The sequence below is a fragment of the Bipolaris oryzae genome, assembly GCF_000523455.1.
Source record: "Bipolaris oryzae ATCC 44560 unplaced genomic scaffold scaffold_8, whole genome shotgun sequence".
Taxonomy (NCBI): domain Eukaryota; kingdom Fungi; phylum Ascomycota; class Dothideomycetes; order Pleosporales; family Pleosporaceae; genus Bipolaris; species Bipolaris oryzae.
Window position 1 is genome coordinate 116,554 of NW_006911284.1, and position 17,087 is coordinate 133,640.

Below are 17,087 nucleotides of genomic sequence, written 5' to 3' on the forward strand. Positions count from 1 at the left end.
GGGTTAGGGGACGCGAGGCGAGGCGCGGGAGACCAGTGGGCGAAGAAATCCACGTGGATGTGGATGTGGATACGGACAAGGACAAGGAGGCCTGCCGATCCCAAGAAGTTTCCAGCCGATAATCAATGTAGAGAGTGAGAACCAAGGAGCGAAAACAATACCAAGTGGGTGAATGGGACGCCATCGGTGATATTTCGGTGAGTTTGTGATTGATCCTGCCGCGCACGTTGAGGAGAGAAGCAGGAGGTGGGGGGGGGATGTGATGATGGACGTGGACGATAGAAGAACCAGGGAAGGTTTGTACAAAATAGGTATACAGGGTGGGAAAATAAAGTAGGTATGCTTGTATGTTGGTGCGAGTAGTAGTCATGATAGTAGTGGTTGAATATCGTAGATACACACCTACTATCATGTCACCAGGTCCCTCAAGAACCTGCCCACGCGCTCTATCACTCACTTACCTACTTGCTAGCCATACGCGGTAGCAAACCAACACCATAATCCACCCTTATCGATATATCGTACGGTCGGCTTCCAGCAAGGCAAGTAACCCAAACTCCGCAAGCATATCCCTTGTCAGGTCAAAAGCCGACTGACTCGCCACCATGTACAAACCCTTGACCACTGTGCAAACAGCGGCAGCCCCATCAGCGATCCCGTCTGACGCGTGGCTAAGCCCATGGTCCATGGTCTGATGTCGATGATCAAGGTTTGGATAAGCATCCAACACGGTAACTTTGTTGGGGCCACCGGTAGCAAGAGTCCGGTAACTCGCAACGGGCGAGGGTGCTCGTTCTCTTTCCGTCTCACTCCCGCTATTCCGCTCTCTCTGGTTGGGTGGCAGTCATGCCCGGTGTTCCCGGCTGCGAGTTGGGTGCACGAACGTGGACAGGAAGATCCAAGGGAGAGATTGAAAAATCATATGCTTGCATCGGAAAGCAGCCTTGATTTTATTTTATATTCGGGAAGATTTTTCATTGGTCCATGGCATGTTTGCATTTTTACTACGGTTTTGTTGCCTCTTGTAGTATTCATGTGCCGGGGATGAGGAACGCGAAGCTACTATGTCGGTGTAGTGAAGTCATGGAGAAGATTCGCAATGTGGGACGCTGAATCTTCTGTGACAAATGCATATGTATCTTTCCCGTTGCGTATGACGACAGGAAGGCAAGTGAGTCGTGTGGGCTTGCGGAAGCCGGGATTGTGAGTCGAGATAGGTAAGACAGCGGCATTGTCCTTCCTAAGCGATGAGGCTGAAGATTCGGATATAGTGAGGGGGGATATAGGTACCTAGTTCAAGATGCAAGCGACATAATCGTTAGGTCGCAAACGCAAACGCACTGTGATGCTGTACTGGCTGTGTATTGGTATTTGGGGTTTGAAAACGAGAAGCTGCCATGGCGAGGACAGCTGTGTGTCTCGAGTCAAGGATGGAACAGACGACTGGGATACCCTAGAAAAAGAGCCATTGTACGGCAGTTGAGTTGTATATAAGTAGTACACACGCGCGGGATACAAACAAAAGTCGTGACTCGGCGTGGGAGCATAGTTATCAAGGTTGTAGTATGTTATGTGGAAGATCACTGCGGGTCGTGGTGTGGAAGTCGGCGAGGTACCATGGTGCCTTTGTCATGGGAGCTGATTGGTGATATTGCGAGCTGGTCTAAAGAGGGTAGGTACAGTAGCTAATTCGGCAAGTAGTTGCGGTTCCTTAACCAGTAATCGAGTTGTTACAGCTCTACTCTGACAAACAGGGAAGGTCCTGGCATGTCTAAGACAACTGCTGCAGTCCGTGTATGAGGACAACTGCTATGACGACAACGGCAGTGAAGAAAATTGTCATGAGTTTCTTGTCCCTGTATTCTTAATTCCAAGCCCGCGGAGGAGCAATACTACGGAAATGATCCATTACCCTTTACATACCGACTTTTTGTAATCGACTTGGAGGACTGATACAAAACACTTAAACTTTGGAATGCAGTGTGCTATGGTGGGGCCGGATGGACTCGAGATTGCTTTTGTACTGCATTTCTGAAACTCGACCGATAGTGCAATCAAAGTTACATCGCGTTGGGCAGGGCGCGACGAAGAATCGAGAGATCTGGACAAAACAAAGTCAATCGTTCAGGTGATGCTGTGGAGTCGAACGTACCTTTTCAGCGGTTCTTGCATATCGGCCCGGCATTGCGACGTATTGCTTCTTTCCAAAAGCAGATCGCTGCGCATGGCCAAGCTCCGAAAGACAAAAGGATATGCATGCAACTTCGTCCAGAAAAATCAATCCTTGACCGTTTACCCAGCAGATCACCTGTTTGCTTTTGTCGCAACCAATTACCATGATACCGTGCGGTGAAGTGTGCTCTTTCTTTCTCCTCCCAAGCGGCTCAACTAAAGGAAATGCTTCAACACCAAAAGTGCAATCCCCACCGCAGATCAGGATTTAGCTTCCCCATCCCATGCTCTTGCACTTTTTCCATCTGCAATAACCTACCAGGGTGGCAATAGCAGCCATCGACGTTGTTTAGCTATCTTGCCATTTTGAGCAGGTTTCGTCCAGGAAAAGGAAGAATGTGAGACAAATCCCATACGCCTTGAGAATGATCTGATACCAGCTACATGTGCCGCGTTCGAACATGTGGGTAGGCCCCGAAATTCGAGGTTGCTTCGTCGTCTACTCGAAAGGTGTTGGCAGCGATAATGATTTTCCGCGAATGGCGGAGAGACGGAGGGCATCCTTATTACCGGCTCAATTGGGAATGGTGAAACGTGGACTTGGTAAACGGATGACATGGGAAGCAGGGAATCATCAGAGCCATGAGTACGTACACACAACTCTGAGTCGCCACTCCAAAAAAGACTTGTAGACAAGACTTGTTTTCATGATGATTGATATTGTTGTTGTTGTTGTTGTTGTTGTTGCACTTGCTGAATTATGGGCAGAATCGTACAAGCTTCTTGTCTGTTTGAGGTGGGGCATCAAAGACCGGAAGTTGCATATTGGCCGAATCGAAAATACAGGATGTTATTTTACAAATGACTCTTGTCAGCACCTATGTATGCGTATATGCAGGTACATGGTGACACGACATGTGTCAAAGTTTTCGTATTGCCTTCTGTTGGATTGTGGCGTTTATAGTCAGTTACTATTGTACTTATATCCTTTGTATTGAGTCGATAGCCGATACGATTGTGGATCCATGATGCGAGTTCCACTTTGCAAGTGTCCAGATGCGCAATGAAAGGGCTGGGGGGCTTTGGCAACTACGCCGCAGCAAAGGCACATTGTAGCATGAAATTTGTCATCATGCGAAAGCGTGACATCTGCAACGTAAAGAGAGAGAAAAATCCTGTCTCTCGTAACTGCACTGAATCCATGGTGAAGAGCAATGACTCTCGTATCATTTGGCAAGATAGTTTCAAGTAGACAGAGCCGGGTGCTCTTCCGAGATGTGGAGTAGAGATCAGCCATGTTCAGCAGGGCTGGTATAGAGGCGGGCACTGCAACTGAAGATCGACTTTAACGCCATCGTTGTCGCAGGGAAGAAAGGCGGCACGCGGAAGCCGGGAGGCTCGATGAGATGCAGGACGGAGCGTTAGTGATGCGAGAGGAGGTTGAATGCTAAGCACATACGTAATATAGGTAGCGTCTTGAGAGTCGCTTAGGACGATCCCATGGAGCGCGGCAAAGAATCGGAATTGGCCTGGTCCCTTGAACTAGTCGCCTGTTGAGCGAGTGAAACGTTGCGAAAATAGCACCTTGGCTTTGATTACCACTTAATACCTCAGCGAGGACAGCACATATATCTCAAACCCGAGATTCTTGCCGTATACATATATGGAGTATTGTTTTGTTGCTGCTGGGGTCTGTATTGCCTATAAAGTTTTTTTTGGTCTTGGAGACGGGCGTCAGTGAAGTATGGAGCGCAATGACAGATGACTGTTCATGACTGTAACAGGAAAACTCTACAACCAGTACTAATGTGGGGATGAACGCCTCGTCTTGCAACTGAGCGCATAAGAGCTGGGAAGCCGCATATGCTGCGGCACATGGAGCACTACTCGGAGAAAAGATATCTGACTGTGCCGCCCTTTCTGTGCCGCAAACATGCATTCAAAGTCGTTCACATGACGCTCTGTCACCATGGGGCAGGGAGATATCAGTGCCCAAGCCTCGGTAATATTGCGTCGGAGTAGAGTAGGATCCGTTCATTGGAAGACCCACAATCCGGCCCGCGCCCTCGGGTCGTCGTCGGCCTTGCATGCACACAAGATGTGGCACAGCCATACGACGGAGATCGAGGTCCTACCGAAATGCAAGTTGGCCGACGAAGAGTATGGGCTTTAGCATGTCGGGTTCGCCTCGTAAAAACCCTGGGCCAAGCATGAAAAACTTCAACATGCGTTAATTTGATTGGCGGGTGGCAGTAAGTAAGTAGAATATGGCGATAAATCTAGAGCGACCACTTGGCTCACACGAATTGTGCAGCCATCGGCAATGAAGTCGGCGATGCGAGTGCCGGCAGCTAATGCGTGCCCGCGGCTGGTAGCTTTCATAGCAGTCGCGCTACGGGTCACTAGCTTTGGTCAATGAGATACCCGCACGATGAGTTCGCAACAGGAGGTCAAATTGGCTGGTTATTGGCTCATTGAAAGAGACTTATGATGGCGAAATGTCATTGCTGTTAAACGATGAGCGGGAGTGGGTTGCCACCGGGTGCCATGCGTCTCAAAAGTAGGCCGATCAAGGCGCTTCAGAGAGATAGGGGCACTTGCACTAGCCCCCCCCATATCCACAGAGGGAGGAGATCAGCGCGCTTCGACGACGATCTTTGTTTACACGGAAACTGGGCCTCTTTTGTGGCGTACTACGATACGATACTACTTTGGTTCCTGATCATCAACCGGGCTATGTCGGGTGTCAAGATCGCCAGCATGCCACTCGAAGTCTATGCCTGACTGTCATACGCTACCAGTGTCAAAAAGCGCCAGTCGGCCAATGAGGCATCTGGGCTGTGGTTTTGGAAAGACACATCAAGTGACACTAAATGTCATTTATTTTACCCAGGCGGGTGGAGTGTGTAAAGACATCCTGCTGCATATCTGCCGATCCAAAGCCATGGCGCTGAATGGCATATTGGCTGCCAGGTAGGGTAGTGGGGCAATTGTTGAGCGATTGGCTAGTGCCGTACGTTGTATAGGTCAGATACGGATTACGATGGCGAAGTATAGAATGAGGCTGGTGTGCACATAGCTGGAAGTACCTGCATGGCGAAATAGCGCTAGCATGCACTGTTGATCAAGTTTGCAGCTCGTAAAAGCAAGTCGGGTTGCGGGTAGATTCCCCACGGGCTGTGGGGGGGAGGAGGAAGGGGAGAGCAAGACAGAGAGGCATCTGGCGATATACGAACGGAGACGAGTCCGTCAAATGCAGATTTCTACTCGCAGATGGACGCTAGGAACATAGCGTCGTCATGATGATGCCAAGAGGGCTGTCAATATTTTTTCTTGGTCGGCCATGTCGCGGGTTATTTGCAAACGCAGCCTATGGTACATATGTATAGTAGTGCGAGTTTAGGTCCAACCTCACACGTCCGGCCGTCGGAAGCTTTATGGATGACGACGCGATTGTGCTATATACTGTGGGTGTTGCAAACTTAACGTTATTGCCAGTATGTTGTTGAGCGGATTGAACAGTGCAGTGATCATGGGCATTATGTAACAGAGCTGAAGCATGTGAAAGCTTAGTTGTTGGGCCCGTTAGTATGGTATGGATACGACAGCAAAATGGGGTGGTTCTTGGCAGGATAGTTTTGAAAGCCACCATGAAGCGTAGTAACACAGGGAAATACAGTCCAATGGGCGTCGTGGACTGCAGGATGGCCAGCGTCGTCACGGTACTAGATTGCTCCAAGTACTGCGAGAGGACGCATTGATGCTAGTGGGGTGCCGGGGTCTGGAGCATCGGGTGCCGGGTCGAGCATGACGTGTGCGCGGACGGCATTATATATCGTGTGGCAGTTTGGAAGCAAGACCAAGAGCAGTAAGAGGATGGTAGCACTGCAGTAGCAGGGCTCTAGCAGCCGCAGTTACAGCAGTTGCAGCAGTTGCAGCAGTAGCAAGGCACACGGTGCAGACGCCATGCCGTCAGTTGGTGTGCTCGCGTGCCATCGGGCCGGCCGGGGAATCGACGACGGCAGCGGTAGCAGCAGCAGGATGCAGCAGCAGTGCTATACTAGAGGGCGTACTACTGCGAATGTACAGGACAGCCATGTGGTCGAGATGAACGTGGATGGTGGATGGTGGGATGGAGCAACGGCCGTGGCAACCGGGGAGCGTGGGCCGCCGGAAATTGCCCTCTCGGGCATAGAGGGACGCATTCGGCGCGGGATGATCTTAGCTGTGGGCTGTAGGTGCAGGCTCATGCTGCCAATTCCAGGCCCTCGAGTCTGCGACTGGGGGAGGTGGATTCGCAGTGGGGCTTTGGGCAGGCCTGTTGCTGCAGGCCCTCGGTCGCGTCTGCACAGGTGCCCTGGGCTAAGCGGGGCTTGATGCAAGCCACTGCACCGCACCCGATTGTGCGTGAGCGTGTGCGTGTGCGTGTGCGCCTTGCACGTCGAGGGCTGGGCGTGCGACGGGCACGTCACAGCACCGTACCGCACCACGCACGGGGGGGACGAGGGCGGAGGCGACGCCAGACGCGTAGTACCGTTGCTGGCGGAGATTTGGCTCACACGACGGCCACCAGCGATGCTAGCGGGCGGCAGCAGTGGATTTGGGCCTCTTGCGCTATTGTACGCCGCGCAGCCCAAGCCTGTCATTGCCGCCGCGGGTCGTGGTGAAGGCGGACGTGGGCGCAGGCGCGGGCGTGGGCGTGGGAGTCAGTCGTGGGAGCAGATATGGATGTGGTGGTGGTGGTAATGGGTGGGTGGGTGGATGGATGGATGGATGGATGGACAAGTGTATGTGCATGTTATCGCTATCCCGGCCCGGGGGGGGTGTCGTCGGCTGGGTGAATGGGTATGTGTGTATGTATGTGTGTGTGTGGATGCATAGTAGTCGCAGAGAGCAGTGTCCCCCAACGTCGACGGCCAAAGCACAGCTGCACCAGCGCCAGTGGCAGGGAGAAATGCCGGGGACAACCCACGGGCTGCTCCCCTAGCACTGCACGGCCGCCGCGCCGCGAATCAGCTTCACGCCGTGCACTCACAGGGCATGGGGAGCAACGCCGCCGCCCGCCAACGCTCCTTGACCCTGGCCTTGCACCCCTGCACCACTGACAGTCCACCCCTGTCCTGCTATTCATGAATCTTTTTGCACAGCAGCACCAGCCTGGCCCAAGGATTCCATCGTGATGTGATAATAACACACGCCCAGCCAGTCTGTCCAGCCTCGACGACCCTCCGTCTCTGCAGCCTCAGCCTCTCCCTGCCCGTCGTGCCAATTGCCCCCTCAGCCGGCTGCTCCTGCCTGCACAGCTCCCTCCGCCCGTGCCCTTGCTTTCTTTTCCAGTCGCTCCTTCCCTGGCCTGCAGTGCGCCTGCCTCGCAAACGAACCGTTGGAAGGAGCCGCCGCCGCCCCAGCCCTCCCCCTGCAAACAACCTCGACAGTCAGGCCGACCCTTGCAATCCTAATCCTCTGCTTCTTTCCTGCTCCGCGCCGCAATCGCCATTACAAGATAGAGCCCTACACCCTCTCTTCAAGCACTGGCTCCTGCCCCTCCACAGCAACCGCAACCACACACACCCCCCCCTCTCAAACGCCTGCACGCCTGCACGCCTGCACGCCTCGACGAGAGACAGACCGCGTCTGAGCTTCTTCTACTCGCTCCTTCCACCCTTTCACCCACAATTGCCCTGTGCCACCTTCTGTCTCCCGGAAACACACCCCGTCCCAGCTTTCTACCCGCCCGCCTAATTCACTATTGCCATTTTCCCGGCAAACATCAACACCACTGGCCCATTCGCCCACCCATTTCCATTCACTGCAACATCTGTCACGCTCTGCTTCATCCTCACCCTCTTTACATTCACAGCGCGCTAGTTGCTGTCACATCGGGTATGTCACTTTCCGTTTGCCTAACTCCCCCCCCCTCCCCCACCCCCCATCTCCTGCTCCACTTGCCTGCTTGGGCTCTCCTCACACCATTGTCGTCGTCTCTCACTCCTGCTTCTATCCAACATTGTATTAACCAGTCAACAACAAGTACACTGCCAACGTTCCACACCTCTCGTTTTACATACACCAGGCCCGTCTACCAAATGCTAGCTACACATGTATGCACGTACAGCGCCTAGTTAGCGACCTTTCCTAGGACTATTTCGCCTCGCTTTCGACATGGCGTCCCCCAACCACCAACAAGAAAACATGGACAAGCGATCCAGTGCACTTGTTGCACCCTTGAACATTCACAAGTCACCTAGCAGGTCACGCTCTCGTACCGCCATCCGCGGCCATAGTCGACAGTCATCCTCAAGGGGCACTCTTGGAAGCCACTCGCAAAAACACATGTCGCCTCCATTGACCCCAAAGTGTTCGACCGAGGCCATGGCCCCACACCAATCACAGCAACAACAACAACAACAACAACAACAACAACTACAACAACCCCAATTTCACAACTATCTTCGCGCCTTTTATCACTACAACCCAACCTCGACCGTTTCATCATCGTCGACGGACGAGTCTTCCATCACCGTAGCCATTAACCAGGGCGATGTCATCCTCGTCCATTCCGTTCATCCAAATGGATGGGCCGATGGCACGTTGTTGGCCTCAGGCGCCCGTGGATGGCTCCCGACCAACTACTGCGAACCTTATGACCATCCCATTATTCGAAATCTGCTGACTGCTCTCACATACATCTGGGATCTTGTCCGCGACGGAGAGAATGGCGATCTGGTCGCCTTTTCGAGACAAGACTACGTCCGAGGCATGATCGTCGGCGTACGACTTTTCCTTGTAAGTCCGGTTCATTCAGTGCATCCGCATTTTTCATCTTTGAACCTCCTGCTAATTCTTATCAGGAAAGGACTGAGTGTCTACAGAAAGACTCGCGGCTTGTTCTGGCCCATGTAGGTTTGCGTCGTATGCGCAAAGCCCTGTTGGGCGATCTCTCTACCCTCGTAAAGACAGCAAAGTCCTTCCAGGAGGCTTTGCAATCAAACGAGCTACCTCTCCCCGTATTTGAGCACATGGATGAGCTTGTGTTCAAATCGTTCAAGCTCGTCACCAGGGCAGTTCGTTTTCTTGACATCTGGACAACAGATGCCGTCTCTCTGTCACTGTTTGAGCTAGATGATGTGGACAACCGACCACTCACCCCGCCTTCGGACGCTGCAGTGGAACCAATTACAACATCGGCCCCATCGACCGACGATAGTGCCTCGGCGAATACTTGCGATTCCCCAGTCACACAAGCCAGTGGATCGACACAGGACGACTGGTATACTGGATCCACCCAATCATCGCGAAACCTCAGCCGCCTGTCCGTTGCCTTTTCCCTACCCTCTGAAGCAGATTCTGTTCAATCATCAATACTACATTCTCAATCCGGATTTCAGTCGAAACGCACCTCTATGACACACCGCTTGTCGTACACGCGCAAGTCATTCAATGCGCACAGGGGAAAGCTTGCTTCCGAGAAACTCAACACTGCTCATGACGCTTTTTTGGGCTTTATTGGCTCTTTTATCGGCTTGCACCTGCAATCGCGCTCTTCGGACGAGCTAGCCCAGACCACCAAAAACTCCGTCGTTGCTTGTAAACAACTCCTCACAGTTGTTGAGGAAGTATGGGAACGCGACTCGCGAAGGTCTAACCCGCTCGAAGAAGCACGAGACGCCATGTACGCCCGTCTGACCGAACTTGTGCAAGCTACCAAGGACATGTTTATCCAGGCAGATGCAGAGGGCGAAGAAGTCGTGGCGCCAGATGCTGGAAAGCAGATTGTCAAGGCTGCCACAAGCTGCGTACGGGCCGCTGGTGACTGTGTCACCAAGGCTAGGGTTGTGATTGAGAGGATTGGTGATTTTGAGTTTGAAACTGAGGCTGCTGGTTTGGGACTAGAGAAATCGATATTCCAGGAACCCAGCCCCAGTGAGCAACAGCAACCAACAGTTGAGAGGCCTGCCTCACCCAAGCCCAACGAAACTGTCATGGAGACCAACAAGCCACTGCCAGCACCGCCAACCGAGGAGCCTGAGGAGCCTGAGAAGCTTGAGAAGCCTCTCCCACCTGTTGTCTCTGAATCGAAGCCTTTGCCTGAAGTGCCACTCCCTTCGCCCATTGAAAAACAAAGGATCAGCCTGCAACCAACTCTTCAGCCAGTCATTGTCGAAAGCCCAACTGCCGTATCCTTCAGATCGTCCCGTGCATCTCTGCCGCCTCTCGACGCTGTGCCCACCCCGGTACTGAATCCATCCACATTGTCTGAGTCGGCTGAGAGTCCTGCAAGCGCTACTCAAGAAAGCCTCCCTGGCTCTTTGAATGCTGAAAGCGTCATCGCATCTGTCACCGACAGCGCCAGTACCTATCACTCCAGTGCACGAGGCGGCTCCGTGAGTGCCGAGTCTCTTGTCTCGACCCGTGCTACTACGCCAGACCACTCGCCTTCCAAGAAACAAAGCTGTCAAACCTTGGTCAGCAGCGTTGGCAGTTGCTCTGAGCTTCAGCAGCTGGCCAACGAGGATGCTGCTGCTGGCGAGGAGCACCTGTTGGAGACATCGTACGTGCACGAGCTAGTTTACAACAAGGATGGCCAGATCTCAGGCGGTTCGCTCCCAGCCCTGGTAGAGCAGCTGACGACGTACGAGTCCACACCAGACATTGTCTTTGTCAATGCCTTCTATCTCACCTTCCGCCTTTTCACCACACCGACTGAACTTGCACAATGCCTGATTGACCGTTTCGACTATATTGGCAATAGTCAAACTGTGGGTGTACCGGTCCGTCTTCGAGTTTACAATGTTTTCAAGGGCTGGCTTGAAAGCCACTGGTCAAGCGACACCGATTGTGCCGCCCTGGACGTCATCTTGGCATTTGCGAATGGAAAACTCCGAACTGCTATACCTGGTGCCGGCAAACGACTAGCGGAATTGACATCCAAAGTAACCGAAGTGAGGGCCGGAGCCCTTGTACCTCGCTTGGTGTCGTCGATTGGTAAGACTAGTGCCTCGAATGCCACATTTACACCCGCCGACAGCAACGTTCCAACGCCGCTCGTTAGCAAGAGCCAACTCAATGCTCTCCGGGCCAGCAAAGAAGGAAAAGCACAATGCAGCATCATGGATTTTGATCCTTTGGAGCTTGCCAGACAGTTTACCATTATTGAATCGAAGCTCTTTTGCGCCATTCAACCAGAAGAGCTTCTTGCTCTCGAATGGACCAAGAAGAAGGATTCCAAGGCACACAACGTCAAGGCAATGTCAACTCTTTCGACCGACCTGGCAAACCTGGTTGCCGATACCATTCTGCAACTTGAAGATGCCAAGAAGCGAGCAGTCATCATCAAGCAGTGGGTTAAGATTGCAGCCAAGTGCTTGGAGCTGCACAACTATGACTCGCTCATGGCCATCATCTGCTCCCTCAACTCTTCCATGATCATGCGTCTCAAGCGGACGTGGGACCTTGTGTCAACGAAGACCAAGGCTCGCTTGAACGAGTTGAAAGCAATCACCGATGTTGGACGTAACTACGCGGTACTGCGACAGCGTCTTCAAGATCACATGGCACCATGTATTCCTTTCGTCGGCATCTACCTCACAGATCTCACATTCATCGATGTCGGTAACGGTACTACGCGACAGCTCCCTGGTGACCCTGGGTCTGATAGCGTTTCTGTTATCAATTTCGACAAGCACATGAAGACTGCGAAGATCATCTCCCAACTGCAGTCGTTCCAAGTTCCCTATCGGCTAGCCGCCGTCCCAGAAATGCAAGACTGGATGGATAGCCAGATACAACGGATGCGTGCGAGCGACCAAGCCAACGTTCAAAACTACTACCGTCGTTCATTACTTCTCGAACCGCGCGACACACCGCATTCCACAAGGGGTTCGCCATCCATTGACAACAGTGCCCAGAGCATCTTTTCAACTGAAAGCCGAACCACCTCGAAGGACAAATTCGAGTTCCTCAACTTCAACTTCTCAACATCGAACCTCAAAGGTTCCTAGACTTGTTTACTTCGCTTCATCGCGTGTTTTCTTTTGTGAGCCTTACTCTCTGGTCTCCTCCCCCAGATTGGTTCGGTACTCACATGTATACCGGCTGGCACTTTTGATTCACATACGTTAATCTTCTTGTTTTTTTTTGCGTTTTTGTTTCTTTTATTCTCGTCCGTCATGCCTCGGGCACTCACGATACCAATGCCGTAGTTTCTTTTGTCTGTTTTATACCACTTCAGCGATTTTCTTTTTGGGTGGCAATTGTCTTTTTTTGGTGGCAGACTACAATCATCTGCTCAATATTTCTTACATTTTGCATAACCATTTGGACTTGGAAAAGCCTGTAATAACTTGGGTTTTCGGCGTTGAAAAGAGAGAAGATTCCGCTATCGTAGCAAACGGCCTATCAGTGTGATGGTAGGGGAAAAGCATCACAACAGGAGATGCAGGAAGAGAAAAGGGGTTTTCCTATAGCTGTGGTGTCTGGCCTCAGAAGTCAATCTGGTCGGCACTTTTGCAAATGAAAGAAATCATCAAAGAAAGTCTTGTTTTGAAAAGTGATTGGTGCGCACGTGGTGGCAAGGGCTTTGAAGTTAATACGAAAAGACCGAGGAGATACACACGCATGTGTCAGTACTGCTAAGCATACCTTGGCTGTTAGATAGTCGCCGAGTACAAAATCATTCGGGATCTTTGCACTCACGACGGTCCATCCAAAACAATGCATACGAGTCCTGAACACTGCAATCTACACCTGCAACCTCTTAGCGCTTATCTTTTGAAACGAAGGTCTTTGTAGAGCACGACGAGGCACAAAGACGTGGTGGTGCTTGTACATGCTGGCTACAAAGCTAGCGCCCTCCGAGTACGGCGAAGTCCCTCTCTTCTCGGGGTTCCGCGAATTCCCCGCGCCGATGACGAGCATGCAGTCACCTGTTTAAGAGAAGCACAAACGAACAATCATCTTTCTCTCTCTCTCTCTCTCTCTCTCCAAAACAAGCATCTACACACACTTATATTTATATATTTACATTAAATTCTCCATCCCCAAACATACACCCACGCTCAAAGATTAGAAGAAGAAGAAAAAACACCACATACAAAGAGAAGGAACCCCAAGGGGAAAGAAAAACATGGCCCCCCCCAACAACAACAACCACCTCCTCATCGACGTCCGCACCCCATCCGAATTCTCCACGGGCCACCTAACTTCGGACCTCTCCCCCACCATCAACATCGAATACCAACTCATTTCCACGCTGCCCGCAGTCTACGCCGAGCGCGGGATCAAAGTCGCAAAAGACGACCGTATCACGCTCTACTGCCGCAGCGGGCGCCGCTCTAATCTCGCGCTGCAGACGCTGAGGGACATGGGGTTTACGAATGCGAGGGATATTGGGGGGCTGGAGGAGGCGAGGAGGGTGTTGGATCGCGAGTTGGTGGAGAGGCAGTTGGAGGAGGGGTTTGGGGAGGTGGGGGGAGAGAGGCAAGGGAATGTGGGGGGTGGAGAGGAGAAGGGGAAGGGGCATCAGAGGGTGAAGAGTTTTGGGGTTTTGGTTGAGGGGCTGAGGGCGTTGGAGGGGTGATGTGGGTTTTATTGTTTTTTTTTCATTTTCATTTTGGAGGGGTGGAGGGTTCCTTGGGCTTATTGAGGGTTGTCCCTGTCCTTACACGCTGGTGTTGGGGTGTTTGACTTGAAGGTTTGGTGGGATAGAAAGGTAGGCATGTATATACGGAGTGGAATATTGAACCTTGTCAATTCAGCAAGACGATGCCTGTCTTCTTGTTGATCTAATTCCGACGGTGGATTTGCTGGGGAGTTGGGACCGAGTAGTTGGGACGCGCACGTGTCCTCGTATTCTTATAATATTCTTATCTCTCGTTTCCCCTACCTTGGGTCAAACCTAGTGTCTGCGATACCCAGCAATGAACATGGGAATCTAACTTCGGCACTTGGAGATCTCGGCTACTCTCGTCTAGTTTCATTGACATAGTATGTTCTCTTCTCTTTTCCACCATTCATATCACATATTATCAACTTGAAAACTCCCCTGCTTTATCAATCGAGGTGCAGCTCACCCTCGAGTTCAGCATAAGGGTAGTACTTCTGCGTCTCCGTCCATAGCGTTTCTTCGTCTAACTGGCTTGCGTCCAAGCCTGCGATGATGTCCCTAGTTTATGTCAGCTGTGTATTCTCTTGCTTTGTGAGACTACTCACTTGTCCTCGGCCAACACCTCGAAGCCAGGAACGCAATCAATCAGTGCATAAATGACATAGCTTCCAATGAACGACCATGTGAATCCAACAAGAGCTTCCACAATCTGGATACCCAGCTGCCGTGCATTTCCGTCGAAGAAGACGCCTCCAACAATCTCCGTCACTCCGTCGTAGCCTGCAACTTCTTTCCGAGCAAAGCAGCCGGTCGATATGGTAGCCAGAACACCGCCAATACAGTGCGTTGCAAAAGTGTCGCCATGGTCTACCCAGCGCCAGCGTCGAGCAAAGTCGGTAAACTTGATTCGGAGTGCCTGACGGCAGACTAGTGCACCTAGAATGCCGAAGAAGAAAGATGTTGGTAGATCTATAAAGCCAGCCGAGGGCGTAATCATAATAAGCCCTGAGATGGCGCCCATAAAGCATGAATCCAAACTCCAACGCCCAACTTCCACGTACGTGTACAGCATCCACGTTAGCGCACCGGAAGCGGCACAAAGGTTTGTAACGCAAAGTGCCATGACTGACTTGAAGTTGAATTCAAGAGTCGTGCCAGCATCAAAAGCGAGCCATGAGCCCCAAATACTAATCATAGCCAGTAGCTGACAGAGCGAGTTGACAGGACGATGAATGACCAGATGCGACGGTGTTCGGGAAGACGACTTGCGTGAGCGGAACAGAGGATAAGAAAGATAAACAGACATGGCGGTTGCTGTTGCTCCGGAATTGATGTGCACAGGTGTTCCGCCGGCGAAGTCCAGGACGCCCAAATCCATGAGGAAGCCTCCGCCCCAGACCATGTGTGCTAGGGGGTTGTATATGAATGTTGACCACAACTACTCAAATCAGGATATTGACAGAATTCCACAAAGATTATTCATCTTACGAAAATAAAAGGTATGAGTGGCAATATGCGGCCTCTCTCACAGGCACCCCCGACGGCAATTGCGCACACCGTAGCCTGGAAGACGAGTTGAAAGAAGCTGAAGAGGACTGCGGGTATAGTTCCCACTGGCTCTGCCAAAACACCTTTGTGGAATGCATATTTGAAATCTCCAAATACTGCACCTCCTTCTCCATATGTTAATGTGTATCCGATGAGAAACCACTGTATTGAGCAGACAATGACGGAGAGAATTGCAGGCATAATTGCCGCAAGAGAGTTAGAGCGCGTAGTGTAACCACTGTAGGCAATGCCTACTGCCGGAATGATTCCCCAGCCTTGCTCAGTCAGCAAATACCATCTACCATTGTGAGATGCGAACGTACAAAAGACGGAGCAGACCAGTACGAAAAGAGTATCGGTACGGTCGCAAGCATCCCAGGCCTGCAAGACCTCTGTTGGAAGACCCATGGTAGGCTTTTAGTTTCGGGAACGACGTTACCCACGAACTATCAGGGAGGTTCCTTGTGGAAATTTCGTGACGATGTGGCTTTGAGGAAGGCGGAAGGCATGAATTTAAATAGAACAGGTGCAAGCAAGCCACTTTCGTTGAGCGCATGGTGTTATTGGTATCCACTCCACACACAAGAAATGCCTCGCATTGTGGCTTTCCGTGTGCAACGCTGTTCGCTAGGACGCACCTTCAATTGGTAGAGCCGAGGCGCAAGGTAGATCTTAGCCGCGCTCATAAGATAAGCAATGCGATGGTGACGGGTACAGATAGCCGGCTGGAGGCGTATTACTAGCCGATGCTAAGTACGGATGGCTGCATCCCTGGGGTTTGCGACAAGGTGCATCATCGCTATTCTAGAACGGCATGTATAAGGTCCAATTCCCTGAACGGTCCAATGACCGGAATGATGGGACACGACGGTATACATGAGGCCACAACGGGCCTTGAACGCCCCCGCATATCCCGCCACTGCGGGCCGCACCAACGCACTAATTTGTTTTGAGCCTCCACAAAGATAGGCAACTTCACCTCTCCGTTGCTAGGACATTACTTTTCCCCCAGGCTTCCAAAAAAAATGCTTGAACTCGACGGTTTCGCGGTAAGCCAGGACTTGGTACCTGCTGCGCCCATCAAATCTGCTGGGGTCTCCAAAGTCGATTTTGACGGCCTGTTATCACCCCCACTAAGCCTGCATGAAGATCTGAAGAACGGCTGTGGTGGGCAGCTGTGGCCCGCAGGCATGGTACTGAGTAAGTACATGCTGCGGAAACACCGCGATGACGTCGCTGGAAAGGAAATCGTCGAACTCGGTGCAGGAGGAGGGCTCGTTGGACTGGCCGTCGCAATAGGTTGTAACGTGGACAAGCCGCTACACATCACCGATCAGATACCCATGTTTGACCTCATGGAGCGCAATATCGCTCTCAATGGCCTGGAGTCATGTGTAAAGGCATCAGTGTATGACTGGGGTGAACCAACGCCATCGCAGCTACCATCTCATCCGGACATCATCCTCGCAGCCGATTGTGTGTACTTTGAACCGGCTTTTCCTCTCTTGCAGCAAACACTCAAGGATCTGATTGGCGAGAATACCGTGTGCTACTTTTGCTTCAAACGAAGAAGACGGGCAGACCTGACTTTTATGAAGACGGCGCGGAAAATGTTCGATGTGCAGGAGGTGGACGACGACCCAGACAAAGAGGTTTACTCGAGAGAGAAGTTATTCTTGTAAGCACCACGAGAGGCAAGGGAAGTTCTTTAGTTGACATAAGCAGGTATCGTATATCGAAAAAGAAGGCTTGACGAACTATG

General features: G+C 51.8%; 7 protein-coding genes across 7 annotated transcripts; 5 read left to right on the plus strand and 2 right to left on the minus strand.

The window, feature by feature from the left end:
• Positions 1–1,552: 1,552 nt before the first annotated feature.
• On the minus strand, positions 1,553–2,226 carry COCMIDRAFT_22380 (uncharacterized protein; the record flags this gene model as incomplete). The annotated part of the gene is made up of 3 exons (XM_007685197.1): positions 1,553–1,663; positions 1,924–2,101; positions 2,153–2,226. The coding sequence occupies 3 exons, from the start codon at positions 2,224–2,226 to the stop codon at positions 1,553–1,555; spliced, it is 363 nt and encodes a 120-aa protein (XP_007683387.1).
• Positions 2,227–4,670: 2,444 nt separating this feature from the next.
• Positions 4,671–4,956, plus strand: COCMIDRAFT_83100 (uncharacterized protein; the record flags this gene model as incomplete). Its single annotated transcript, XM_007685256.1, has 2 exons — positions 4,671–4,732; positions 4,797–4,956. 2 exons carry the CDS (start codon positions 4,671–4,673, stop codon positions 4,954–4,956), a joined length of 222 nt encoding a protein of 73 aa, XP_007683446.1.
• A 1,182-nt stretch (positions 4,957–6,138) lies between these two features.
• COCMIDRAFT_22381 (uncharacterized protein) lies at positions 6,139–7,277 on the plus strand (the record flags this gene model as incomplete). The annotated part of the gene is made up of 3 exons (XM_007685198.1): positions 6,139–6,406; positions 6,768–6,959; positions 7,054–7,277. The coding sequence occupies 3 exons, from the start codon at positions 6,139–6,141 to the stop codon at positions 7,275–7,277; spliced, it is 684 nt and encodes a 227-aa protein (XP_007683388.1).
• A 1,057-nt stretch (positions 7,278–8,334) lies between these two features.
• Positions 8,335–12,173, plus strand: COCMIDRAFT_82903 (uncharacterized protein; the record flags this gene model as incomplete). The annotated part of the gene is made up of 2 exons (XM_007685257.1): positions 8,335–8,958; positions 9,024–12,173. 2 exons carry the CDS (start codon positions 8,335–8,337, stop codon positions 12,171–12,173), a joined length of 3,774 nt encoding a protein of 1,257 aa, XP_007683447.1.
• A 1,154-nt stretch (positions 12,174–13,327) lies between these two features.
• On the plus strand, positions 13,328–13,750 carry COCMIDRAFT_43979 (uncharacterized protein; the record flags this gene model as incomplete). Its single annotated transcript, XM_007685237.2, has 1 exon — positions 13,328–13,750. A coding segment is annotated over one exon (423 nt), but the record flags the coding sequence as incomplete, so codon positions are not given.
• Positions 13,751–14,223: 473 nt separating this feature from the next.
• On the minus strand, positions 14,224–15,733 carry COCMIDRAFT_83065 (uncharacterized protein; the record flags this gene model as incomplete). Its single annotated transcript, XM_007685258.1, has 4 exons — positions 14,224–14,335; positions 14,383–15,215; positions 15,266–15,600; positions 15,649–15,733. 4 exons carry the CDS (start codon positions 15,731–15,733, stop codon positions 14,224–14,226), a joined length of 1,365 nt encoding a protein of 454 aa, XP_007683448.1.
• A 617-nt stretch (positions 15,734–16,350) lies between these two features.
• On the plus strand, positions 16,351–17,078 carry COCMIDRAFT_32622 (uncharacterized protein; the record flags this gene model as incomplete). The annotated part of the gene is made up of 2 exons (XM_007685224.1): positions 16,351–17,003; positions 17,051–17,078. The coding sequence occupies 2 exons, from the start codon at positions 16,351–16,353 to the stop codon at positions 17,076–17,078; spliced, it is 681 nt and encodes a 226-aa protein (XP_007683414.1).
• Between the last annotated feature and the right edge of the window lie 9 nt (positions 17,079–17,087).